The sequence below is a fragment of the Drosophila sulfurigaster genome, chromosome 2R (genome assembly GCF_023558435.1).
Source record: "Drosophila sulfurigaster albostrigata strain 15112-1811.04 chromosome 2R, ASM2355843v2, whole genome shotgun sequence".
Lineage (NCBI taxonomy): Eukaryota > Metazoa > Arthropoda > Insecta > Diptera > Drosophilidae > Drosophila > Drosophila sulfurigaster.
The window spans coordinates 15,884,919-15,903,046 of NC_084882.1; the positions used below are offsets into that span (position 1 = coordinate 15,884,919).

Sequence of the window (18,128 nt, forward strand, 5' to 3'; positions counted from 1 at the left end):
CTCTGTTATTCCGTACACCTAATAACATTTTCACCTGATGCGCTCAATTAATGCTCTCTTGCGTGCAGTTTATTAATATGCATGCTTTTCTACATTAAGCAGCAATTTATTTAAATAAATCGTGCATACATTGAAGAATTTAAAGTACTCAAAGCATACCATGGTGTGACCATATCTATATAAAACAACGCCTAGAAATAAACACGCATACAAATACATTACCAACACAGTTGTGAATGTAAACAAATTGAGTTGCTTTGAATGCGGCAATCGCGGCACGCGTCGAGGCCAAACAAATCATTTATAAGAAGAGGCCGAAACGTAAACTTTGGCGTTGATTTACAACAATTGGCGGCAGCAGTAAAATGTATTTGCTTATTGGCATCGAAGAGCTGTGCTCCATTTTCAATTCAATGTACCAACAACCGCGAGAGGTGAGCAACAGCAACAGTCGTGACGTCACGTGCCTATATTATTCGATGTGAGTGAAGCACCTGCATTGAACCGGTGTTTCTATGCCATGCGGTGCCTGCTGTTGTTGGAGCTAGCAAGGAAAGCGTATTATTGTTGTAAGCAGTGTACAGGACTCAAGCGATGACATTTTAATTAAGAAAGAAACCAAATGACTTGTCGCATATTTGCAATTAATGAGAACAACAACAATGGACTGATGCGAACAGTTGTCGTTAATGTCTGCCAAAAGACAAAACAAAAAGGAAAGCAAAGAATAGAAAGAAGCCGCAGCATGCAGCAGCAGCAACATCAACAGCCCAGCACTAACAACAGCGACAAATTATTTGCGTTACATATAGGCATTAATATTAAAAATAAAGTACGAGCGCCCAGCGAAACGCACATCTTTCACAGCCCAGAGAAGACTACAGCAGCAGCAGCTAATAGTTAGACTATGAACAAACGCGGTGTCATCATTGTGTGCATCATTGCCACACTCCTCTGTGTGGTGCTCGGTGCCAACTTCTACTTCATGTACTATCTCAATGCCGAGGAGGGACAGTTGTCCAGTGTGCGTGCCCTGGAGAACATGATACGGCACAAGATACGGCATTTGAAGCCGGCGTATTTGAATCGCAATCCACGTTTCTTTATGTTTCGCAACAAGCTGCTCAAGAACTACAAACTGAATGCGTACGAAAATGCCAGCGTCCTCTGGGAGATTGCCAATTGGGTAAGAACACATAATCACAATGTAAATTTGAATTACCTCGACATTCCTTGTTTAGTGGCCGCAAGAGAATGAGATTTATCCACTCTACGACTCATCGATGGGTCAGTTGCTCAAAACACTGCGCGATGAGCCCATCACCAAGGTACAAAACTTGGCACGTGGCACCCAGTTGAAGCTGCTTATGCGCCTTAATAATCAGCAGAAGGTTATATTCAAACCACAATGGTATCCACGTGACTTTGTCGTCGAGGGAGTCGTATACAGTGGCAAAGATCGACATGCCGCCGAGGTATACGCCTTCTATTTGGGCGCTGTGCTCGATCTGCGCTGGACTCCGATTGTGGTGGGTCGTGTTGTGAATTTGAAAAAAGAAATCTATGCGAATGGCGATCAAGAACTGCAGCATACGATCAAAATCGAAACAAGTGAAGAGGATGGTAAGGAAACGTATTGCTTATATGGCAAATGCCACTATTGCAATGAGGATGAAGTGGTTTGTGGCGATGAGAAGCATAACATTGAGGGTGTTATGATCTACATTGTACCTGGAACACTAGCCAAGCGACGCTCGCCCTGGCAGCGCACCTATAAAGAGGAAAAGCGAGCCCCGTGGGAAGATGATATGACCTACTGCAAGTAAGTGCAATCGAAAATATATAAAAACTAATTTTACTATTTATTACAACTGTTTTTTTATTCATCGACTTGAAGCATTATTTAAACCTTTATCTTAAAATAACCTAATAATAATAATAATAAATTTGCACTTTTTAATAAAGATCGCTCAAGAGCAAAATGGAAACAATACGCCTGCTGGACCTCATAGATGTGGCCATTTTTGATTATCTGATACAGAATGGCGATCGCCATCATTATGAAACCCGAGAGGAGCGAGTGGTACTTATCGATAATGGCAAAGCATTTGGCAATCCCAACAAAGATCACTTGGACATTCTGGCACCGCTATATCAATGCTGTCTGTGAGTCTCCACACAATTAATGCAAATATATCATTGTATAATCTTTGTTTACCCTTTTGAAGTATTCGAAAGTCAACTTGGGATCGATTGCAAGTTTTCTCCGGGGGCGTGTTATCTGAAATTGTGGATCGTCTGTCCAAACAGGATGCACTTTATCCGCTCATCACCGACAAGCACAAACGTGGTGTGGAGCGAAGATTACTGGTGGTGTTTGCTGTCGTCGAGTATTGCATGGACAAGGAGGGTGATAAGATGTTCAAAACGCTGTAACTTCAAAGTTGTCTTGCTTATATTAGGCTTATATTGTTATTAGTTTTATAGAAAGCGGCTTGCATGAATGAATCAAATGTATGTCAAGTGCCACGACGTAAGTTAATCGCGTAACTATAGAAATGAAAACATTTAGTAGAATTGTCTAAATGGGTCTATAAGTAATAGCACAATCTGCAATAACTATTAGTTTTATTTATATAGTTTGGTTTATATTTGTAGACAATAAGCATAAAGAATGAATGATAACAAAACTGATTTGTTTAATTATTTCAGTAGTATACTAACTACATACTCAACTAGTCTGTTGCATGATTCTTGTTTTTTTTTAGTCTGGAAGCTGAGACTCCGTTGTCACTTACTTTTTACCCTCTTTCTTAACGTTGCTGAATGTGAAAAGCTTATTAAACTTTTTGTTATTGCGATTATTCGGACGATTCTGGAATTTAAAATTTTATTAGTTCATATTACTAATGTTTTTTTTTAATGTAATTTACCTTGCCACGTATCTGTGCCTTGACTTCGGTTCCGCGAGCTCGTTGTGCGCCTCCTTTGAATTGTCGGAAGTCCACGTTCTTGTAGTCAAAGTGCTGCGGTGCTCCCAGATTTGCCGGCAGCTGTACTGGACGATTAGAGCTTTGGGCTTGTTGGACGCGGGATTTGGCTTTGAAACGTTGATTTTTCTGCTGACGCTTTTGCTGCCGACTGTTGCTTGTCGCTGGCGGATTCTCTGGAGCATTCTTTTCAATAGGAACTTCGACAACAGCGTCATCATCACTGTCCCCAGCTTCAGACACTTCAACTGTAGCAGGTGCTTCCGTTTTTATGGCTGTTTTTTCTTCTTTCTTCGAACGTTTTATATCGCTGGCGTGTTCGTTATTATTGGCAGCTGATTGATGCTTGCGTTTTAGCTGCTCCTTCAGAGGTAGACTATATTTGTCATCTTCCAACTCCTCCTTGGCCACTGCCTCCAATTTGATACTTTCGGGTGCCGGTTCTGCTGGGCACAAACGTCGTTGCGCCAACTCACGCTGCTCGCGAGCATTTTGCTCGATCTTTTGCTGTTGCATGAGTGGTAAGATGGCCAGATATCGTTTGTAGGGCATGCGCAGCATTTGACTCTCCTTACGTGCCTGCTGCCATCGCTTATCATCTTCCTGTGCAGTAGACGTTGATTTCTGGAATAGTCCAAACGCTGGGGTCATTACAGGCAGCAAAGGCTTATTGCTTTCCTGTTGATCGGGGCGCAATAGTTTGCCCGTGGAGCTGCGCTTTAGGAGGGTGGGCAGATCATCGCGCGTCTCTTCGTGATGAGAGAAATCGTGTGGACAATTCAGTTTGCTGTTAAAGTCCTTGGTGGTGGGTGCCAAGTAAGTGTTTCCCAGACCTTTGCTGTTGTGCTCGAGGATGGGCTGTAAGTAGGAATATAATGTACAACAGAAATATATTTATAAATATTGATTATTGTATATCTCTTATTTGATAGTTTGGAATACAGTAATAATCGAATCGAATGGATATTCTGAAGACACATCAACAGGTGGCCAAGACCATGCATGGCCCAGCAGCCTCTTGATACGACTGCAGAGTAGAAACCTTCGTCTGTTTGTTATTGTTATTTCCATTGATTCCATTGTAACTCACTTTGACCAGCGGCTGTTCGCGTGCCTGCAACACAATCTGATGTAGTGTGTGTAGCTGTTGACGCACCAACGGTGGTATGGGATTGCAGCATGCCAAAATGCCCTGCATCTCTCGCGGCAAACTCTCCGCTATCTGCAGCATCATGTGATTGGGCAGCACATAGCCATAACTCTCGTCCTCCTGTCGCGCTGTTGTATCGCGCCAAGAAAAAATACCGTGCAATGCATGCAGCTGGCGATTATCGAAGGAGCGCTTCGTTTTGCGCACCAAATCCAAATGCGACTCGGGGCCAATGTGTGGCTTCGTGTAGCGTTTCTTGCACACTTCTGTGCTCATCTGGTAGACCATGCGCAATGACTGTTGTTGACCCTGATCGGCTTCCAACAGATCGTTGGTCATGCGCTCAAACACATATATCAAATAGTGTGTATCTTGACGCGCATAGTCGATCAACTGCTGGGGCAGCGGACGCATTCGCCAGTCAGCCAACTGCAGGCTCTTGTCCACATCGAGATCCAAATAATGCTTGAGAAGAAAGGCCAATGAGAGGCGAGCCATGTTCAAGGCTTTGGCCGCACGATGCGTATCAAACATGTTGACAATGTACAAGGAGAGGTCACGTTGCAGCCACTCGATGTCCAAATCAGCGCCGTGCAATATCTTCAGCTTTTTGGGATCAGTTAGCACCAGATTCAAGATGTGCATCTCTTCGCGCAACACTAACGTATCGAATATGTAGTCCTTGGTGCGTGTTGACATCTGAACCAGACACGTAATACCCATGAATGTGCGATACGAATGGTGCTCCACATCGATGGCAATCTCGCTCGCTTTCTGCAGCTCCACCAGCGCCTGTTGCAGCTTCTCTACGCTATCCACAAGCATCAGCTCATTGGCATCTGGTGGCAGCGGCAGCAATGGCTTTTGTTTTTGCAACTGCTCCTTGGATGGTTCAAATTTAAGCAGTTCAAACTCGTAGGGATGCAAAAATGACACAATCTCGCCGACATCATCGTATTCGGGTAGCAGTGCCAAAGGTTTCAGAGAATTTGGCTTTTCCGTCAGCCTTGGTCTGAAGGGATTCTGGGCACTATTATCCACCGGCACCTTAAACTGCATTTGCGGTCGCATTATATTCTTTGCGGTAAACAGACGAGCTGAGACTGTGCTTCGCGGCAGTGACGGACTTGATGCGGAGCCGGCACGATTCCAGGTACCAGCACGTGGTGTCGTTGCCTCAGTTGTTGTTGCGGTCGGTGTCGCTGTTAGAGCCGACTGCACATCCACTTGAGTCTCCACCACCACGTGGTTATGCCTGTGCCTTTGCCCGCTCTTAATGTCCAGATTTGTTGTTATCCGCTCGAAGAGAATATCATTGCATTCCTGCACCATTTCAAGCTGCTCGTCTCCTTGACGCCTGTATATAATGCATAGAATTATATAAGTAATCGCTTATAATATTAACTATTAATATGTTGGTTTTCAGGCTAAGCTTTAGCGGAACCACAATGATGCATTTTAGAATTGCAGCCCAATAATAAAATGCAGACCATACCATGGTTTATAGAAAACACACTTCAGTTGTGTTTTAAGTCAGCTAGCATATCATAGATTGAAAGTCAGTTGAACCACTGCTTACCGTCTGATGTCGCCGCTGATCTTCTCCAAGTGCAGCACTTTGTTGATTAAGCCAAGCACACGCTGTGATTGTTCCTCCAGCATGCGTGCATATCCCGGATAACTAAGATAAACGGAACGCGCTGCATCCTGTGGAATAGCATTACAGGAGCGTGTGGCAGCCACAACTTTCCGGTATGCTTCCTATCAAGCGAAATGGTTGTAGTTAGTTGTTGAAACTATAAACACACATTTCCAATGCACTCACCGTTGTGAAATCAGCTATGCTTCTGTTGGACTCGGCGGACTGAGAAGTGGACGCTTCTTTGTCGTCTGTCGCTATTGTCAGTTCTGCATCAGCTTCTGGTGCATCTTTTGTCCGTTTCGGTGGGAGCGGCATTGTTTTATTTATTGTGTATGCAGTTGCAAATACAAATGGAGTGAAGTGCGGTGTGGTCCGGTTCAACTATGTTGTGGTACAAAAAATGTGCGTTTTTCTTCTTCTTCCGAATACAAAGCACCGATAATTTAGGGTTGTCAACACTACTTCCAGCGCCAAAATTTTTTATAACTTATGGAAATGAAAGGAAATGATCAACAATTCAATTCGAGCAGAGCGTTAAAATTTGTTGTGAAAATATTATCAAAATAGTAAAATATGAGTTTTAAATGATTCAAAAGAAACAGGCAAAATATTACGTTTACATTATGGTTATCATCTGTCAGCTTCCAGCCCTCAAATTTATAGCCGGTAATTTAGAGTGGGACCACTAATTTTATATACACTTGCTACAAAATATACTGACAAATGTCTATCGTATTTGTTTGTTTTTAAATGTTAATTACTGTCATACAAAATTTTTCTTGCGTTCTTGATATTATTTTGGTTCTTCGAGGTAATAATTTAAAGAAATCTATTCAATGACAAAACAAGTTATTTTTTTTTAAGTCTAATCATCAAGTGGTAAATATCGCGATGCAAAATATTTCTCCAAATTAAAACTACGGTCTCACTGTTGCTAAGCTGCTTCTATAAAAATATTAGAAATACAATAAATATATATTCTTGACTTAGAGCTATCGACGTTTGGAGGAAGACAACTGCTGCACTTACTTCGATGCCCAACTGAAAATCCGCAACCTAATATTGGCCCAAACGAAACGTAATTATACAAATCATCAGTTAATACCACGCTAACAAATATCCCAACCGCAACTTTACCCAAACCCGACCCCATTACCATAATCAACTTCGCCATGCTGGACTTGTACAGGCGGACAGTCACCCGTTTTCCCATTGGCAATGTCAGTTATATGTTCGCTTATGGCTCGGGCGTCAAACAGCAAGTGGGTTACGATCAGAAGAAGTCGACGAATAATGTGATTGATTTAATATTTTGCGTGCGTGATTCGCTGGGATTTCATGCGGAGAACGTTTATCGTCATGCCAGCCACTATTCAGCCATGCGTTTTATGGGTCCCAATTTGTTAGCACGCTATCAGGACGACTTGGGAGCACGGGTTTATTTTAACACATTGGTGCCGCTGCAGGATCTGGGCATTACCATCAAGTATGGCGTGGTGCACGAAGATAATCTTGTTGATGATTTGATAAATTGGCGATATCTGTATTTAGCTGGACGCTTGCAAAAGCCAGTCACCGGTCTCGTCAATCTATCAGATAATCCCCGCCTACAATCGGCCATTGATCGAAATCTCTTATCGGCTTGCGAAACAGCGCTCCTTCTGCTTCCCGAGAAGTTTACCGCGTACCAATTGTTCCATGCGATTGCCGGACTCAGTTACAAGGGTGATTTTCGCATGATATTTGGAGAGAACAAGCAAAAGGTGCATAACATAGTAGCACCCCAAATGGCCGACTTCTATGCGCTCTACCAACCCATAATGAAGCAACTGGCCGAGTACGTGGCCGTCAACATGCATGGTGAAGAACCGGGTTCGTTGAAGCCATCTATCACTTTTGAACAGGATAAATCGCGAGCAGCAACACGATTCCATTTGCGACACTTGCCCCAGGAGCTGCGTAGAAGGCTGCAAAAGAATGCCGCCTGCCGTGGCGATTATTGCGAAGTGGTGGAACATCTCTGTATCACTCCATTGCTGCCCAAGATTGTGCAGGTCTCAGTCAACGACATCGTTTGGCGTAGCAGCATCTCACAGTCGATTAAGAATATTGCCACGGCGGGCATCTTTAAGTCCCTCCAGTATAGCTATCGTAAGGCCAAAAAGACTTTCGCTTAGGACTCAACATAGTCCCAACATCTAAGATCAAATATAATCCCTGCCACAAGCAATATTTACTAAGTTGCGCTATTCTATAATATTGTTAATTATTTTTAAGTCCCAACAGTTTTTGACGTTATAATAGAGATACCAAAGTTTGATGCAAACAGTAAAAATGATGAGTTTTAATTTTGCGCATTTGCAGCACAAAATGTCCAGCGATTCCAGCAGCGACGGCAGTTCAAGCTCTGACGATCACAGACGCAAGCGAAAACATAAAAAACATGACAAAGAAGTGGAGAAAAAGCGCAAGAAGTCGAAGAAGGCGAAACGCGACAAACGCCACAAAGAAAAAAAGAGGAGCCGAAGAGTTGAGCCAAAAGTGCAGCCAACAGTTCCTGCTCCTCCTCGACAACTAGCGGAGGCTGTAGACAATGATGATGCCTTTGGACCTGCATTGCCACCACATTTGTTGAAGCAACCACAAGCGGCACCAATGATTGGTCCTGTGATGCCTAGCAACATTGGTGAAAACACCAATGTTGAAAGTGTTGTTACTGATCATCCCAATGATGAACACGATGATGATGATGAGTGTGGAACCTTTGGTCCATTGCCAAATGCCACACAAGTCGAGCTAGAGGAACGTGCGTTGGCTTTAAAGCTGGCCGCATTACAGGGCGATTCCTTGAATGCCACAGCAACAGATCAAGATGTGCGCGAAGAATGGATGTTAGAGCTGCCTGAGGTGGGACTCAAAGGTGGCCTGGCAGCACTCAACAATATGAAGCGAACCTTTTACCAGGGCAAAGAGCGACCAGACTTTAGTGATCGCAGTTCCTGGACCAAGACGCCACAAAGTGCTGCAGCGGCTGCGGGTCCCAAACCTTGCAGCTCCAAGGACATGGAGCAGGCGGCGCAGGCCAAGTACGAGCGTCAACGTGACGAGGAACAGGAGCAAATAGCCAAAAAGCATAAAAAGAAGCACAAACGTGACGAGTCCCTGGTGGAGCTGCACCAGAAGAAACTGCGCAAGGAGCAGCGTGAAAGGGTGAGCCAATCTTTCAAAAAATCCCGAACATTTATTAACCTAATTGTTTTTTCTAGGAAAAGGAACTCGCCGCAGCTGGAGCGAAGCCAGAGCGTCGTCCATTTAGTCGCGATGTGGATCTGAAGCTTAACAAGATTGACAAGAATCAAACCAAATCGATTGTGGACAAGGCCAAGATATTAAACACAAAGTTTTCGAGTGGACAAGCCAAGTACCTATAATAAATAAGTAGTTTTTAGGACTTATAACATAAATATATAGAATGCACATATTTTTATAAAAAAGTCTTAGCGCTGTGGCGGTGGTTTCGGTTTAGGTATCTTCGACAGCAGCATTTGTATTTCATCCTTCTCCTTCCAGTCTTTCCACAGTTCGTATAGATTAACTATAGCTCTCACAATCTCTTGCACTTTATCCAGATCCACATTGAGTTCGGCGAACCATAGTTTTGTTGCATCCTTCTGCATAATAACACAAGCGATTTGCAAGCAGGCGATGGCTATCTGCAGGATGAGATTGTTTAATAACGATAAAACACTAAAAGAGAATGGGTTAGCTTACCTGATATGGCGGATATAGCAGACAGACATCAGTGCGCAGCGAGTCGTTCACTATGCGCCAACTGAGCGACAGCAGCTGATCCTCCTGGTTCATGTCTTGGACCAGTTGCAACAATGGCCGATACGGTTGAAAGACAATCAAACAACAATCGAGATTTTCGAGCAGGTAAAACTCGCATTCCAGGATGTGATTGGTACGATAGGGAAACTCCTGGGTGTAAGCATAGTTGAACTTGGTCTTGATAGCCGACTGACAAATGGAAATCAAGCGCGAGTTCGAAATGACGCCAAACTCCTCCACTTTAGACGCCAGCAGGATGCAGGTTGGTGCCAGGAGCAGCGGATCAATGTTTTTGAGGGAGTTGCGCGCATAAAAACGCTTAAAATAAACTGTAGCCGTGGCAATGACTTGTTGGCGTAATTTCAACTGTTCGCCCAGCACTTGGATGACATTGGCAAAGAATATGAAAATCTTTTGATATTCATCCTCGTTGAGGGCAAGCAAATCATTTTGTCGTTCGCGCAGTAAATCCTGCTTATCGAGTATCCATTGTTGTGAATGTGAGCTCTGCCAAAAATTGCCAGCCATCTCAACACAGTTGGCTCTGTTTTAGTTTAAATTGCACTAAATTTGAATCTGATTTTAATAAAACACAACTAAAATTCCAAAACTATTGTAAACAGAAAACCGAAAGCAGCGTTCCACGAAAATTAGTTGCGCGTTGCCAACTTTTGCGTTTTTGCTGTGTGACCAGCTTAGCAAAAGGCGAGCCAAACAGCTGTTTTTGTGCCGCAGCTTACTTAACACCGTTGTGTAAATATCGGTGTGTATGTGTGTATGAAATTTTTCAGCAGGCGCCGCGACATCGGGAACGCAGAAGTTTAACTAATTTTAAGTATAAACTCTTAAACGAATATAAAACAAATAATGGCATTGCGTGTGCTTAATGTAACGCAAAACATGCGCTCGTTTACGCGCGGCGTTGACCTAATCAAGGTAAGTGCAGCAGTTATGTTTTAAATTACACTCGCCAATTTGAAAATTACGTAATTGTAAATGTTGTAAGCTGTTGATGTGCTTTTGTATTGTTAAAAGCTGGCAAATGCTTGACAATCCTTTGCGTTTATAACTTAAACATGCAACAACTAAAAAAACATTTGCTTGAAGCCGTTAAAATAAGTTACAAAATTGCTGTGCTTAAGTTTTGAGGTTATGTGTGTTGCCCAATCAATTAAAATGTTTAAATAATTTTTTTTGTTTTTCTGTTGTAGCGCTACAAATCCGCTTTGACGGTGAAGAAGACTCTGTTGAACATACCCGCCACCCAGGTGACCAAGCTAGACAACGGTCTGCGCGTTGCTAGCGAGGATTCGGGCGCCTCCACCGCTACCGTTGGACTCTGGATCGATGCTGGTTCCCGCTCCGAGAACGAGAAGAACAATGGTGTCGCTCACTTCCTTGAGCACATGGCCTTCAAGGTGCGTGAACGATTTGTAAAATGACAAGAGAAATCAGGTGGTAATCCTTGTTCTCGCTTTAGGGCACTGCCAAGCGTTCGCAAACCGATTTGGAATTGGAGGTCGAGAATTTGGGCGCTCATCTGAATGCCTACACATCTCGGGAGCAGACTGTGTTCTATGCCAAGTGCCTGTCCAAGGATGTGCCCAAGGCTGTAGAGATTCTCGCCGATATTATTCAGAACTCCAAGCTGGGTGAAGCCGAGATTGCGCGTGAACGTTCTGTCATTCTGCGTGAGATGCAAGAGGTAGAGAGCAATCTTCAGGAGGTGGTCTTTGACCATTTGCATGCCACCGCCTACCAGGGCACGCCCCTTGGCCAGACCATCTTGGGCCCTACTAAGAACATTCAGTAAGTGCAATTGTGATCAATAAATCTCTTTGCTAATTGATGCTTTGTACACAGATCCATTGGCAAATCCGATTTAACCGATTACATTCAGACGCACTACAAGGCATCGCGCATTGTTTTGGCTGGCGCTGGTGGCGTCAAGCACGACGAACTCGTCAAGCTGGCTGATCAGTCGCTGGGCCGCCTGGAGGCCAGCTTGCTGCCCGCTGAAGTGACACCATGCCGCTTCACTGGCTCTGAGGTGCGTGTGCGGGATGACTCGCTGCCCCTGGCTCATGTGGCTATTGCTGTGGAAGGTTGCGGCTGGACCGATCAGGATAACATCCCCTTGATGGTGGCCAACACTTTGGTCGGTGCTTGGGATCGCTCCCAGGGCGGTGGCGCCAACAATGCATCTAACTTGGCTCGTGCCAGCGCTGAGGATAGTGAGTAGTTCACTTATGTACTCTGTGCTCTTCTCTATCTGTTACTTTTTGCTTTGCAGATTTGTGCCACAGCTTCCAGTCGTTCAACACCTGCTACAAGGATACCGGTCTCTGGGGCATCTACTTCGTCTGCGATCCTCTGCAGTGCGAGGTTAGTTTATAAATCTTTTGCTTAAGTATATGTGTGACAACCATCCTCTTATCTTTCAATAGGACATGCTCTTCAATGTGCAAACCGAATGGATGCGCTTGTGCACCATGGTCACAGAGGCTGAAGTGGAGCGTGCCAAGAACCTGTTGAAGACAAACATGCTGTTGCAATTGGATGGCACCACGCCTATCTGCGAGGACATTGGCCGTCAGATCCTGTGCTATAACCGCCGCATCCCACTGCATGAGTTGGAGCAGCGCATCGATGCCGTCAGCGTGCAGAATGTGCGTGATGTGGGCATGAAGTATGTGTACGACAGATGCCCAGCTGTTGCTGCCGTTGGTCCCGTCGAGAATTTGCCCGACTACAACAGAATCCGCTCCTCCATGTACTGGTTGAGGGTTTAAATGACGTTTGTTGCTAGTTTAATTCACAACATATTTCGATGCGAGATCAGCTAAAAACAAAATAATAATTATAACCAAAAGATGAAATACAATACAACAACACTGTAATATGATTAGTTATCGTTCTTATTTATTGCTGCTGTTAATAATGTCAACTAGTCGTGGGAGTACTTAATGGGAATGCCACTGAGACCCTTTTGTATTTTTGCTGGCTCAGTTTGACCTAAAGCGGGATCCAAACCTTGCCAAGTACGATCCTCAAAAGATAAACCCGTGTCGCTGGTCATCAAGGCCATTTTAGCTTGAGTGGCCAGCGTTGTGTTTGCAGCAGTCTCGACTGTATCATTGTTCTCTTGGGCACCTCGCACGCGTCCGCTAACCAAACTCACATCCTGTTGATCCTGCACAGCCGTCACATCAAACGGCAAAAAGCTGCGGCCCTCGGGTAGCAGCTGTTTAAAATCTGTCACATATGAAGCTGGATATTTCATGTGCCAGGCGGGATTCAATGCCATTTCAGCCTCAAACACAGATACAATGGGTTTGTAATATTCCTTGGAGTTGTACATGTTGTTAAAGGGACAACCGATTAGTACAAAGCAGTCAATCTCTAGAAAGTTAGCCAACTTTGCTGGATTTATGCGACCCACTGAAATCAGCTGTGTCTTGATGCCGCGACTCTTGGCCATCGTCTGCAGACGGGTCACCACATCCAGATAGCCAACAGCACTCAAGGTGGCCACAATTAATCCCAGCGTTTGGGCATCTTTGCATTTCTCGATGTAATAGTAACGTCGGCGTATGTATTGAGCTGTCAGAGGATTCTTCAGGCTGATAGTGGCTGTGGCGCCATCTAAGATGTGCCATTGATATGCTGTAGTGGTCAGAGACAAGTTAGCAAAGCGCTGATTGTCGGCGCCCACAAAAACACAGATGCGCTCGGCATCTGAAGCAGATTCAGCCTGTTGCTTGCTCTCCACGCAATCCTCAGCTGGCGGTGGATACACTTCGATAATCAGCTTCTTTGGCTGCAGAAGCTCACGCAGCTGGCTGTGCAGAGTGTCTTCACCCTCGCTGGATGCCGGATCATAAAGATGCTGATAGCCTATGTCAAAATAAATGCAAACCTCGCGTTCTGCGCACTCCGCTTGCAGCGTTGTAAGTTGCTGCAACATTTTTGGCAACTCTAGTGGCAACACTGGGTACAAGTAGAGCACCGGCAGGCGGCTGGCTTTGCTGCGGCAGGCATTACCAAAGTGAATCATACTGTCGCACTCCACATGAGCGGCAGCAATTTCATCCACACAACAACTCCCATAAGTAGTGTCTGCTAAAATGAAGACTTTGCATTCTTCTGCAGCCAATGCTGTCTTCAAGCAATTGCTGATGGCATTGCTGTGTGGTAGATAGTCGTCTGGGAATTGCAGACATATCTGGCAGACATATTTTATATTCAAATTATATTCTCTTGGGTGAAAGGCCATTGTAAAAACTTACGCGCTTGTAACCATTTTGTCGTATCCAACCGATGCTGACTTTTTCATGTGTTTCATTCCATATTTGCTCAAATGTGACCGCCGGTTCATTAAGCAATTCTGTTTGGCGTTCCAGGGCCGCCGTATCCAAGCTGGAGAAGGCAGAGGCTGTTGAATTGCTCATTATTCCAAAAAAAATAGTGCAGATATCGTAAAATAAACAAATTGTGTGAAAGGTCGATAGGCAGTGCAATCAATCTTTGCTATCGACAATCGATAGCCACAAAATATTGCGAGGCTGTCTGTCTTTGACGATAAAAGTTTGGCCAGGTTGCAATTTTAGGTGTATCTTTGATATTTGCGTCGGCGATAACAGTATAGCTTATGGTCACAGTGTGACGGAAAACTATATTATATATTCAACTAAAATAATAATTAATTGCTAAAATAATAAACTTTATAAATTAGAGAGTTAGCCCTTAAGAAGAGTCTAAATATCAATGTTTTAAAAATATAAAATATTTTAAAAACATTGAAGCATCGATTTTGCCATCGATGTTTCTCCGCCTTTACTTTGTTTTGCACATCCCTAAGCTCGACTGCTCAACAACAACAAGCAAGCAAGAGAAGCAAATTTTTGTCGAAAACCGACCAGACAGAACAGACATATTTTTTTTGTGTGACAATTCGGACGCGCCAACACAACGCTTGTAAATAGCGCGCGCCAACTAGCAAAAAAGAAAACGGATAATTCATAAATACTATTTGCAAGAACTAAGCGCAATTGTGGTAAACTAAACAAACACAGATATGGATGAGTCACGCGAAGAAAGTCAATTTATTGTGGATGATGTGAGCAAAACAATTAAGGAGGCAATCGAGACAACTATCGGTGGCAATGCGTACCAGCATGACAAGGTAAACAATTGGACCGGCCAGGTAGTGGAGAACTGTTTGACAGTTCTCACGAAGGAACAGAAGCCATACAAATATATTGTGACTGCGATGATTATGCAAAAGAATGGCGCTGGCTTGCACACTGCGAGCTCCTGCTATTGGAACAACGACACCGACGGCAGCTGCACAGTTCGCTGGGAAAATAAAACCATGTACTGCATTGTCTCCGTTTTCGGCTTGGCTGTTTAAATTGGACAATGTCGTATGATGATGTTAAGAAGACGAACGATAAAAACAACTAAACTAACAACTTATAAAAAACAAAATGGGGGGAGGGATTAACAAGATTGCCTTTGTTTTGCGTGTAAGTAGTAAGATTAACTACAAATGTAATAAGCACTAATAATTTGTTTCATCTACAGCTCACATACAGACCCAATGCGGGTAACAATATTCCAAGGTATATAATGAAATTGTTATGACGAGCAAAGCAGTGTCGAATTCTGGATATATTTGAAAACAAAAGAAGGAATCTATCACCCTGCAAAATTTCCAACTATTTAGCAAAATGAAATGTTCATGTATTATTTTTCCTGAGTTCTTATTAACAAACGAAGCAAACAAAGCGAGTGCTGCACGCCAAGTGTTGAAATGTTACTCATGATATTTAATTAAAATCTAAATAAAAAATACACATAAAATGAATTTGAAACGGCCTTGAAATAAACGCCAACAAAACACCCTGTGAATTTGTTTAATCGATGCAGCTGCTGCTGCCTGCAATCCGATACAGGGTGTCTTAAATATTGTTTACTTTTTACGCTGGAAACGTCCAGAGACTTTTAGAGGTGGCACCGTGCTAGGCAAGCGCAACGTTAGCAAGTCCGAACGCGCCTTGGGACGTGCATTCACAATGTGAGCATAGGTTACGATGCGTTGCTTCGATGTTCGCAGAATACGCGACAATGTATTCGAGTCCACTTCGTGCTTTTCGCTGATTAGCAGCGCCAGGACAATAAAATGCGTTAGAGCCTTCTCTGTGCTGAACGTGGTACGTGTGCAGGACTTGGCCGCATTGGGATCGGAAAAACGATGTCGTATATCGTTCTCGACTTTCTCTGTGATGCGCGAGAGCTCCACGCGTTTCATTTGGCGCTTGCGCAGCGAAATCAGCGATTGCAGCGCATCCATGTAGATGATCAGCTTGATGTTGAGAAAGTCTTGCTTCGAAGCAATTGGTTTCTCCTGTATGCGCTTGATGCATTCACGCAAATAATCCGATTCAATGCTGGAATAGAAAGTGAAGATATATTGGTTATAGAGATAATTTATGGAAGTACATCATGACTTACGGTAAATTTTCTGTTGGTGTCGCATAAACACTTTTGGCTTCCTCATCCAAGCGGTCGAGCAGCGATTGTGGCACCACGTTCTCCACATCATAAACTTCGTCTATTTTCGTTGCCGTCTTTTCGAAGGCGGGCACAATGGTGGCCAAGTATTCGGGGTTATTGGTATTCACCTCGGGCAATGTGTCGTCCTCTTCATCATCTCCGCCATTGCGCACTGAGCTTTGAACAGTCTCATCCAGTTCCTGGCGCACTACATCCACATTGACCATCATCTCCTCGGTATTGGCCATATAGCGCGAAGCTTTGCGACCGCCAAACTCTTTGAGCAGCTTCTTTGTAGCGTGCTCTCTGCTGAAGAATGGCTGTTGACCTTGTGCCTCCAGTGTTTTGTAGATGCTATTGGAGAGCAATGCTTGTTGAACGGGCACAATGGTTGCTTTGTTGGTGTTTTTGTTACGTATGCAAATGTACGTATCGAATTCTTGACTCTCCTGCAGATCACCAGAGTAGACATTACTCCCGGCTACGATCATCGCTCGTTTGCGTGAATTGCGCTGCTTTTTGTTCTCAATTAAACTGAAATCGGCGGAAGCGCCAAGGGATCCATTCTGAAAGGTTACTATAAACAAGGATTTAACGACTTATTCTGAGTTATTATTAAAAGCACTTACACATTGTAGGAACGTGCACTTTTTGTTTTTGAGTGTGCACAGTTTCAATTAATGTTTTCTCATCCATTTTATTAATACAACTTAAAAATAACAGCTTAATAAAAAATGTGTTGTGCGTTGCACGTGTAGAAACTACAAACTGTTCAATGAACAGCTGATCAGTTGAGTGGAGGTGCCAGATGTTTGTTGTTACTGCTGCCAGCGTTGCCACTACGTCGTGCAATTGCGCGCTTTATTCAAAGGGTGTAGTGCTGTACTATGGATTTCTCACAACTTCGGTATTTATGTTAAAGCCAGAGAAGTTGTAATGCTTGCTCTTCACAATTTGCACAACTTGCTGCAATATTAATTATGTAAATTTTTTTGTTACTTATTAAACAATTTGTATTAAATGTTTACTTACGAGCACCAGTTTAATGAGAAATACGGCAAACGTTAGAAAATTTATGCTCATTAAAGCAGCTTCCGGTGGAAAATCCAAATTGGATTCATCCAATAAGCCGCGTCGCTTGCGTCTTTTCCACTCCGTTGGTTGCCACAGGACCGAAAATTGCTCCTCTTTTCAGAAAAAGAGATTTTGAATCGATTTGTTAGTAGGTTTTCTTACTAAAAAAATGAAATACGCACCAATAACCTTCATTAGATTGTTGCTAATCTCCTTGAGTAATTTAATTTTTTTTTCAATGCTTAGCGTTGACTTCTTAACCCATTTCCGCTGCATTTTTAGCATAAACTTGATGAAACCCTTCAAGCTAGGCACAAGTGATTCATGCTCACTTTCTGCTGTCTGCTGTGTCGCAGTATTCGACACACTTTCCGCACTTTCCACATTCGACGAGTGACGTCGTGATGTGGTTTCTACTTTCGGTGTCACAAGCACATCCACATCGACATTAACTGGCGTATCTGTGCTGTGCACCACAAGCTTAGTCCTGGCATGGATTACCTGGCTATTGATCGGCACCACAATTTGTGCGCTGTTCTTGAGGCCACCAGCATCGCTAACCACTAGAGGATTACTGTTGCTGTTGCCGTTGCCATTGCTGTTACTTTTAGTTAATCCAAAACGCTCGCGCTGATACTCAATCCACATAGGACTCGGTGTGGTAAAGCCTTCCTTGGGTGGCGATTCAACAGTCAATTGCTTTACGTTTACTTTGCGATGGGAGCCATCATCACCAATTGGTTTCGACTGCGATTTCGATATTTCCACCCACTCCGTTATGCTGAAGTTGGATAGCGCCAAAAGCAGACAAATCTTAGCCAAATAGTGTCGCATCTTGTGTGTTTAATGGTTGTGCATCAACTGAATCTGAAGCTGGAAAAGT

At 43.7% G+C, this 18,128-nt stretch overlaps 9 protein-coding genes across 13 annotated transcripts; 4 read left to right on the plus strand and 5 right to left on the minus strand.

Annotated features, from left to right (window-relative positions):
* The first annotated feature begins 26 nt into the window (after positions 1-26).
* Positions 27-2,675, plus strand: LOC133836454 (glycosaminoglycan xylosylkinase homolog). The gene is made up of 4 exons (XM_062266952.1): positions 27-1,186; positions 1,242-1,822; positions 1,966-2,166; positions 2,229-2,675. The coding sequence occupies exons 1-4, from the start codon at positions 908-910 to the stop codon at positions 2,434-2,436; spliced, it is 1,269 nt and encodes a 422-aa protein (XP_062122936.1). The 5' UTR covers positions 27-907; the 3' UTR covers positions 2,437-2,675.
* LOC133836449 (exosome complex component 10) lies at positions 2,612-6,101 on the minus strand. Its single transcript, XM_062266946.1, has 5 exons — positions 5,966-6,101; positions 5,720-5,901; positions 4,081-5,497; positions 2,934-3,848; positions 2,612-2,875 (listed from the first exon to the last, which is right to left on the minus strand). Exons 1-5 carry the CDS (start codon positions 6,095-6,097, stop codon positions 2,795-2,797), a joined length of 2,727 nt encoding a protein of 908 aa, XP_062122930.1. The 5' UTR covers positions 6,098-6,101; the 3' UTR covers positions 2,612-2,794.
* Positions 6,102-6,267: 166 nt separating this feature from the next.
* LOC133836456 (phosphatidate cytidylyltransferase, mitochondrial) lies at positions 6,268-9,213 on the plus strand. Of its 4 annotated transcripts, XM_062266957.1 has the most exons (4): positions 6,268-6,448; positions 6,773-6,860; positions 8,147-8,992; positions 9,049-9,213. In XM_062266957.1, the coding sequence occupies exons 3-4, from the start codon at positions 8,153-8,155 to the stop codon at positions 9,211-9,213; spliced, it is 1,005 nt and encodes a 334-aa protein (XP_062122941.1). In that variant the 5' UTR covers positions 6,268-6,448; positions 6,773-6,860; positions 8,147-8,152. The 4 variants fall into 4 exon arrangements, with proteins under 4 accessions (XP_062122941.1, XP_062122938.1, XP_062122939.1 ...); XM_062266954.1 differs by lacking the exons at positions 8,147-8,992; positions 9,049-9,213 and adding an exon at positions 6,972-8,128; XM_062266955.1 differs by lacking the exons at positions 6,268-6,448; positions 8,147-8,992; positions 9,049-9,213 and adding exons at positions 6,452-6,593; positions 6,972-8,128.
* LOC133836459 (cyclin-C) lies at positions 9,184-10,141 on the minus strand. The gene is made up of 2 exons (XM_062266960.1): positions 9,554-10,141; positions 9,184-9,495 (listed from the first exon to the last, which is right to left on the minus strand). Exons 1-2 carry the CDS (start codon positions 10,139-10,141, stop codon positions 9,280-9,282), a joined length of 804 nt encoding a protein of 267 aa, XP_062122944.1. The 3' UTR covers positions 9,184-9,279.
* Positions 10,142-10,406: 265 nt separating this feature from the next.
* Positions 10,407-12,518, plus strand: LOC133836453 (mitochondrial-processing peptidase subunit beta). The gene is made up of 6 exons (XM_062266951.1): positions 10,407-10,549; positions 10,825-11,031; positions 11,094-11,422; positions 11,477-11,847; positions 11,907-11,998; positions 12,061-12,518. The coding sequence occupies exons 1-6, from the start codon at positions 10,481-10,483 to the stop codon at positions 12,403-12,405; spliced, it is 1,413 nt and encodes a 470-aa protein (XP_062122935.1). The 5' UTR covers positions 10,407-10,480; the 3' UTR covers positions 12,406-12,518.
* Positions 11,554-14,136, minus strand: LOC133836452 (2-(3-amino-3-carboxypropyl)histidine synthase subunit 2). Its single transcript, XM_062266950.1, has 2 exons — positions 13,903-14,136; positions 11,554-13,838 (listed from the first exon to the last, which is right to left on the minus strand). Exons 1-2 carry the CDS (start codon positions 14,062-14,064, stop codon positions 12,561-12,563), a joined length of 1,440 nt encoding a protein of 479 aa, XP_062122934.1. The 5' UTR covers positions 14,065-14,136; the 3' UTR covers positions 11,554-12,560.
* A 324-nt stretch (positions 14,137-14,460) lies between these two features.
* On the plus strand, positions 14,461-15,517 carry LOC133836460 (dynein light chain Tctex-type). 2 transcript variants are annotated; one of them, XM_062266961.1, is made up of 2 exons: positions 14,461-15,148; positions 15,200-15,517. In XM_062266961.1, exon 1 carries the CDS (start codon positions 14,691-14,693, stop codon positions 15,024-15,026), a length of 336 nt encoding a protein of 111 aa, XP_062122945.1. In that variant the 5' UTR covers positions 14,461-14,690; the 3' UTR covers positions 15,027-15,148; positions 15,200-15,517. The 2 variants fall into 2 exon arrangements, with proteins under 2 accessions (XP_062122945.1, XP_062122946.1); XM_062266962.1 differs by having other exon boundaries at positions 14,461-15,141.
* On the minus strand, positions 14,531-16,952 carry LOC133836455 (uncharacterized). Its single transcript, XM_062266953.1, has 3 exons — positions 16,801-16,952; positions 16,130-16,748; positions 14,531-16,065 (listed from the first exon to the last, which is right to left on the minus strand). Exons 1-3 carry the CDS (start codon positions 16,865-16,867, stop codon positions 15,588-15,590), a joined length of 1,164 nt encoding a protein of 387 aa, XP_062122937.1. The 5' UTR covers positions 16,868-16,952; the 3' UTR covers positions 14,531-15,587.
* A 103-nt stretch (positions 16,953-17,055) lies between these two features.
* On the minus strand, positions 17,056-18,093 carry LOC133836458 (uncharacterized). The gene is made up of 3 exons (XM_062266958.1): positions 17,428-18,093; positions 17,204-17,358; positions 17,056-17,137 (listed from the first exon to the last, which is right to left on the minus strand). The coding sequence occupies exons 1-3, from the start codon at positions 18,077-18,079 to the stop codon at positions 17,057-17,059; spliced, it is 888 nt and encodes a 295-aa protein (XP_062122942.1). The 5' UTR covers positions 18,080-18,093; the 3' UTR covers position 17,056.
* Between the last annotated feature and the right edge of the window lie 35 nt (positions 18,094-18,128).

Coding starts and splice junctions, on each gene's coding strand:
- LOC133836453 (XM_062266951.1), top strand. CDS start 10,481: ATGGCATTGCGTGTGCTTAATGTAACGCAAAACATGCGCTCGTTTACG. Junction 11,032..11,093: donor TTGAGCACATGGCCTTCAAG/GTGCGTGAACGA, acceptor TTCTCGCTTTAG/GGCACTGCCAAGCGTTCGCA. Junction 11,423..11,476: donor GGCCCTACTAAGAACATTCA/GTAAGTGCAATT, acceptor CTTTGTACACAG/ATCCATTGGCAAATCCGATT.
- LOC133836454 (XM_062266952.1), top strand. CDS start 908: ATGAACAAACGCGGTGTCATCATTGTGTGCATCATTGCCACACTCCTC. Junction 1,187..1,241: donor TCTGGGAGATTGCCAATTGG/GTAAGAACACAT, acceptor TTCCTTGTTTAG/TGGCCGCAAGAGAATGAGAT. Junction 1,823..1,965: donor GATGATATGACCTACTGCAA/GTAAGTGCAATC, acceptor TTTTTAATAAAG/ATCGCTCAAGAGCAAAATGG.
- LOC133836455 (XM_062266953.1), bottom strand. CDS start 16,867: ATGGATGAGAAAACATTAATTGAAACTGTGCACACTCAAAAACAAAAA. Junction 16,749..16,800: donor AGTGCACGTTCCTACAATGT/GTAAGTGCTTTT, acceptor CCTTGTTTATAG/TAACCTTTCAGAATGGATCC. Junction 16,066..16,129: donor ACACCAACAGAAAATTTACC/GTAAGTCATGAT, acceptor TTTCTATTCCAG/CATTGAATCGGATTATTTGC.
- LOC133836449 (XM_062266946.1), bottom strand. CDS start 6,097: ATGCCGCTCCCACCGAAACGGACAAAAGATGCACCAGAAGCTGATGCA. Junction 5,902..5,965: donor GCATAGCTGATTTCACAACG/GTGAGTGCATTG, acceptor TTCGCTTGATAG/GAAGCATACCGGAAAGTTGT. Junction 3,849..4,080: donor GCGAACAGCCGCTGGTCAAA/GTGAGTTACAAT, acceptor TCCTACTTACAG/CCCATCCTCGAGCACAACAG.
- LOC133836452 (XM_062266950.1), bottom strand. CDS start 14,064: ATGAGCAATTCAACAGCCTCTGCCTTCTCCAGCTTGGATACGGCGGCC. Junction 13,839..13,902: donor GACAAAATGGTTACAAGCGC/GTAAGTTTTTAC, acceptor TATGTCTGCCAG/ATATGTCTGCAATTCCCAGA.
- LOC133836459 (XM_062266960.1), bottom strand. CDS start 10,141: ATGGCTGGCAATTTTTGGCAGAGCTCACATTCACAACAATGGATACTC. Junction 9,496..9,553: donor TGCTATATCCGCCATATCAG/GTAAGCTAACCC, acceptor CTCATCCTGCAG/ATAGCCATCGCCTGCTTGCA.
- LOC133836460 (XM_062266961.1), top strand. CDS start 14,691: ATGGATGAGTCACGCGAAGAAAGTCAATTTATTGTGGATGATGTGAGC.
- LOC133836456 (XM_062266954.1), top strand. CDS start 6,367: ATGATTCAAAAGAAACAGGCAAAATATTACGTTTACATTATGGTTATC. Junction 6,449..6,772: donor AGCCCTCAAATTTATAGCCG/GTAATTTAGAGT, acceptor TTCTTGACTTAG/AGCTATCGACGTTTGGAGGA. Junction 6,861..6,971: donor AATATTGGCCCAAACGAAAC/GTAATTATACAA, acceptor GGACTTGTACAG/GCGGACAGTCACCCGTTTTC.
- LOC133836458 (XM_062266958.1), bottom strand. CDS start 18,079: ATGCGACACTATTTGGCTAAGATTTGTCTGCTTTTGGCGCTATCCAAC. Junction 17,359..17,427: donor CAATCTAATGAAGGTTATTG/GTGCGTATTTCA, acceptor TTTTCTGAAAAG/AGGAGCAATTTTCGGTCCTG. Junction 17,138..17,203: donor TTCTCATTAAACTGGTGCTC/GTAAGTAAACAT, acceptor TTAATATTGCAG/CAAGTTGTGCAAATTGTGAA.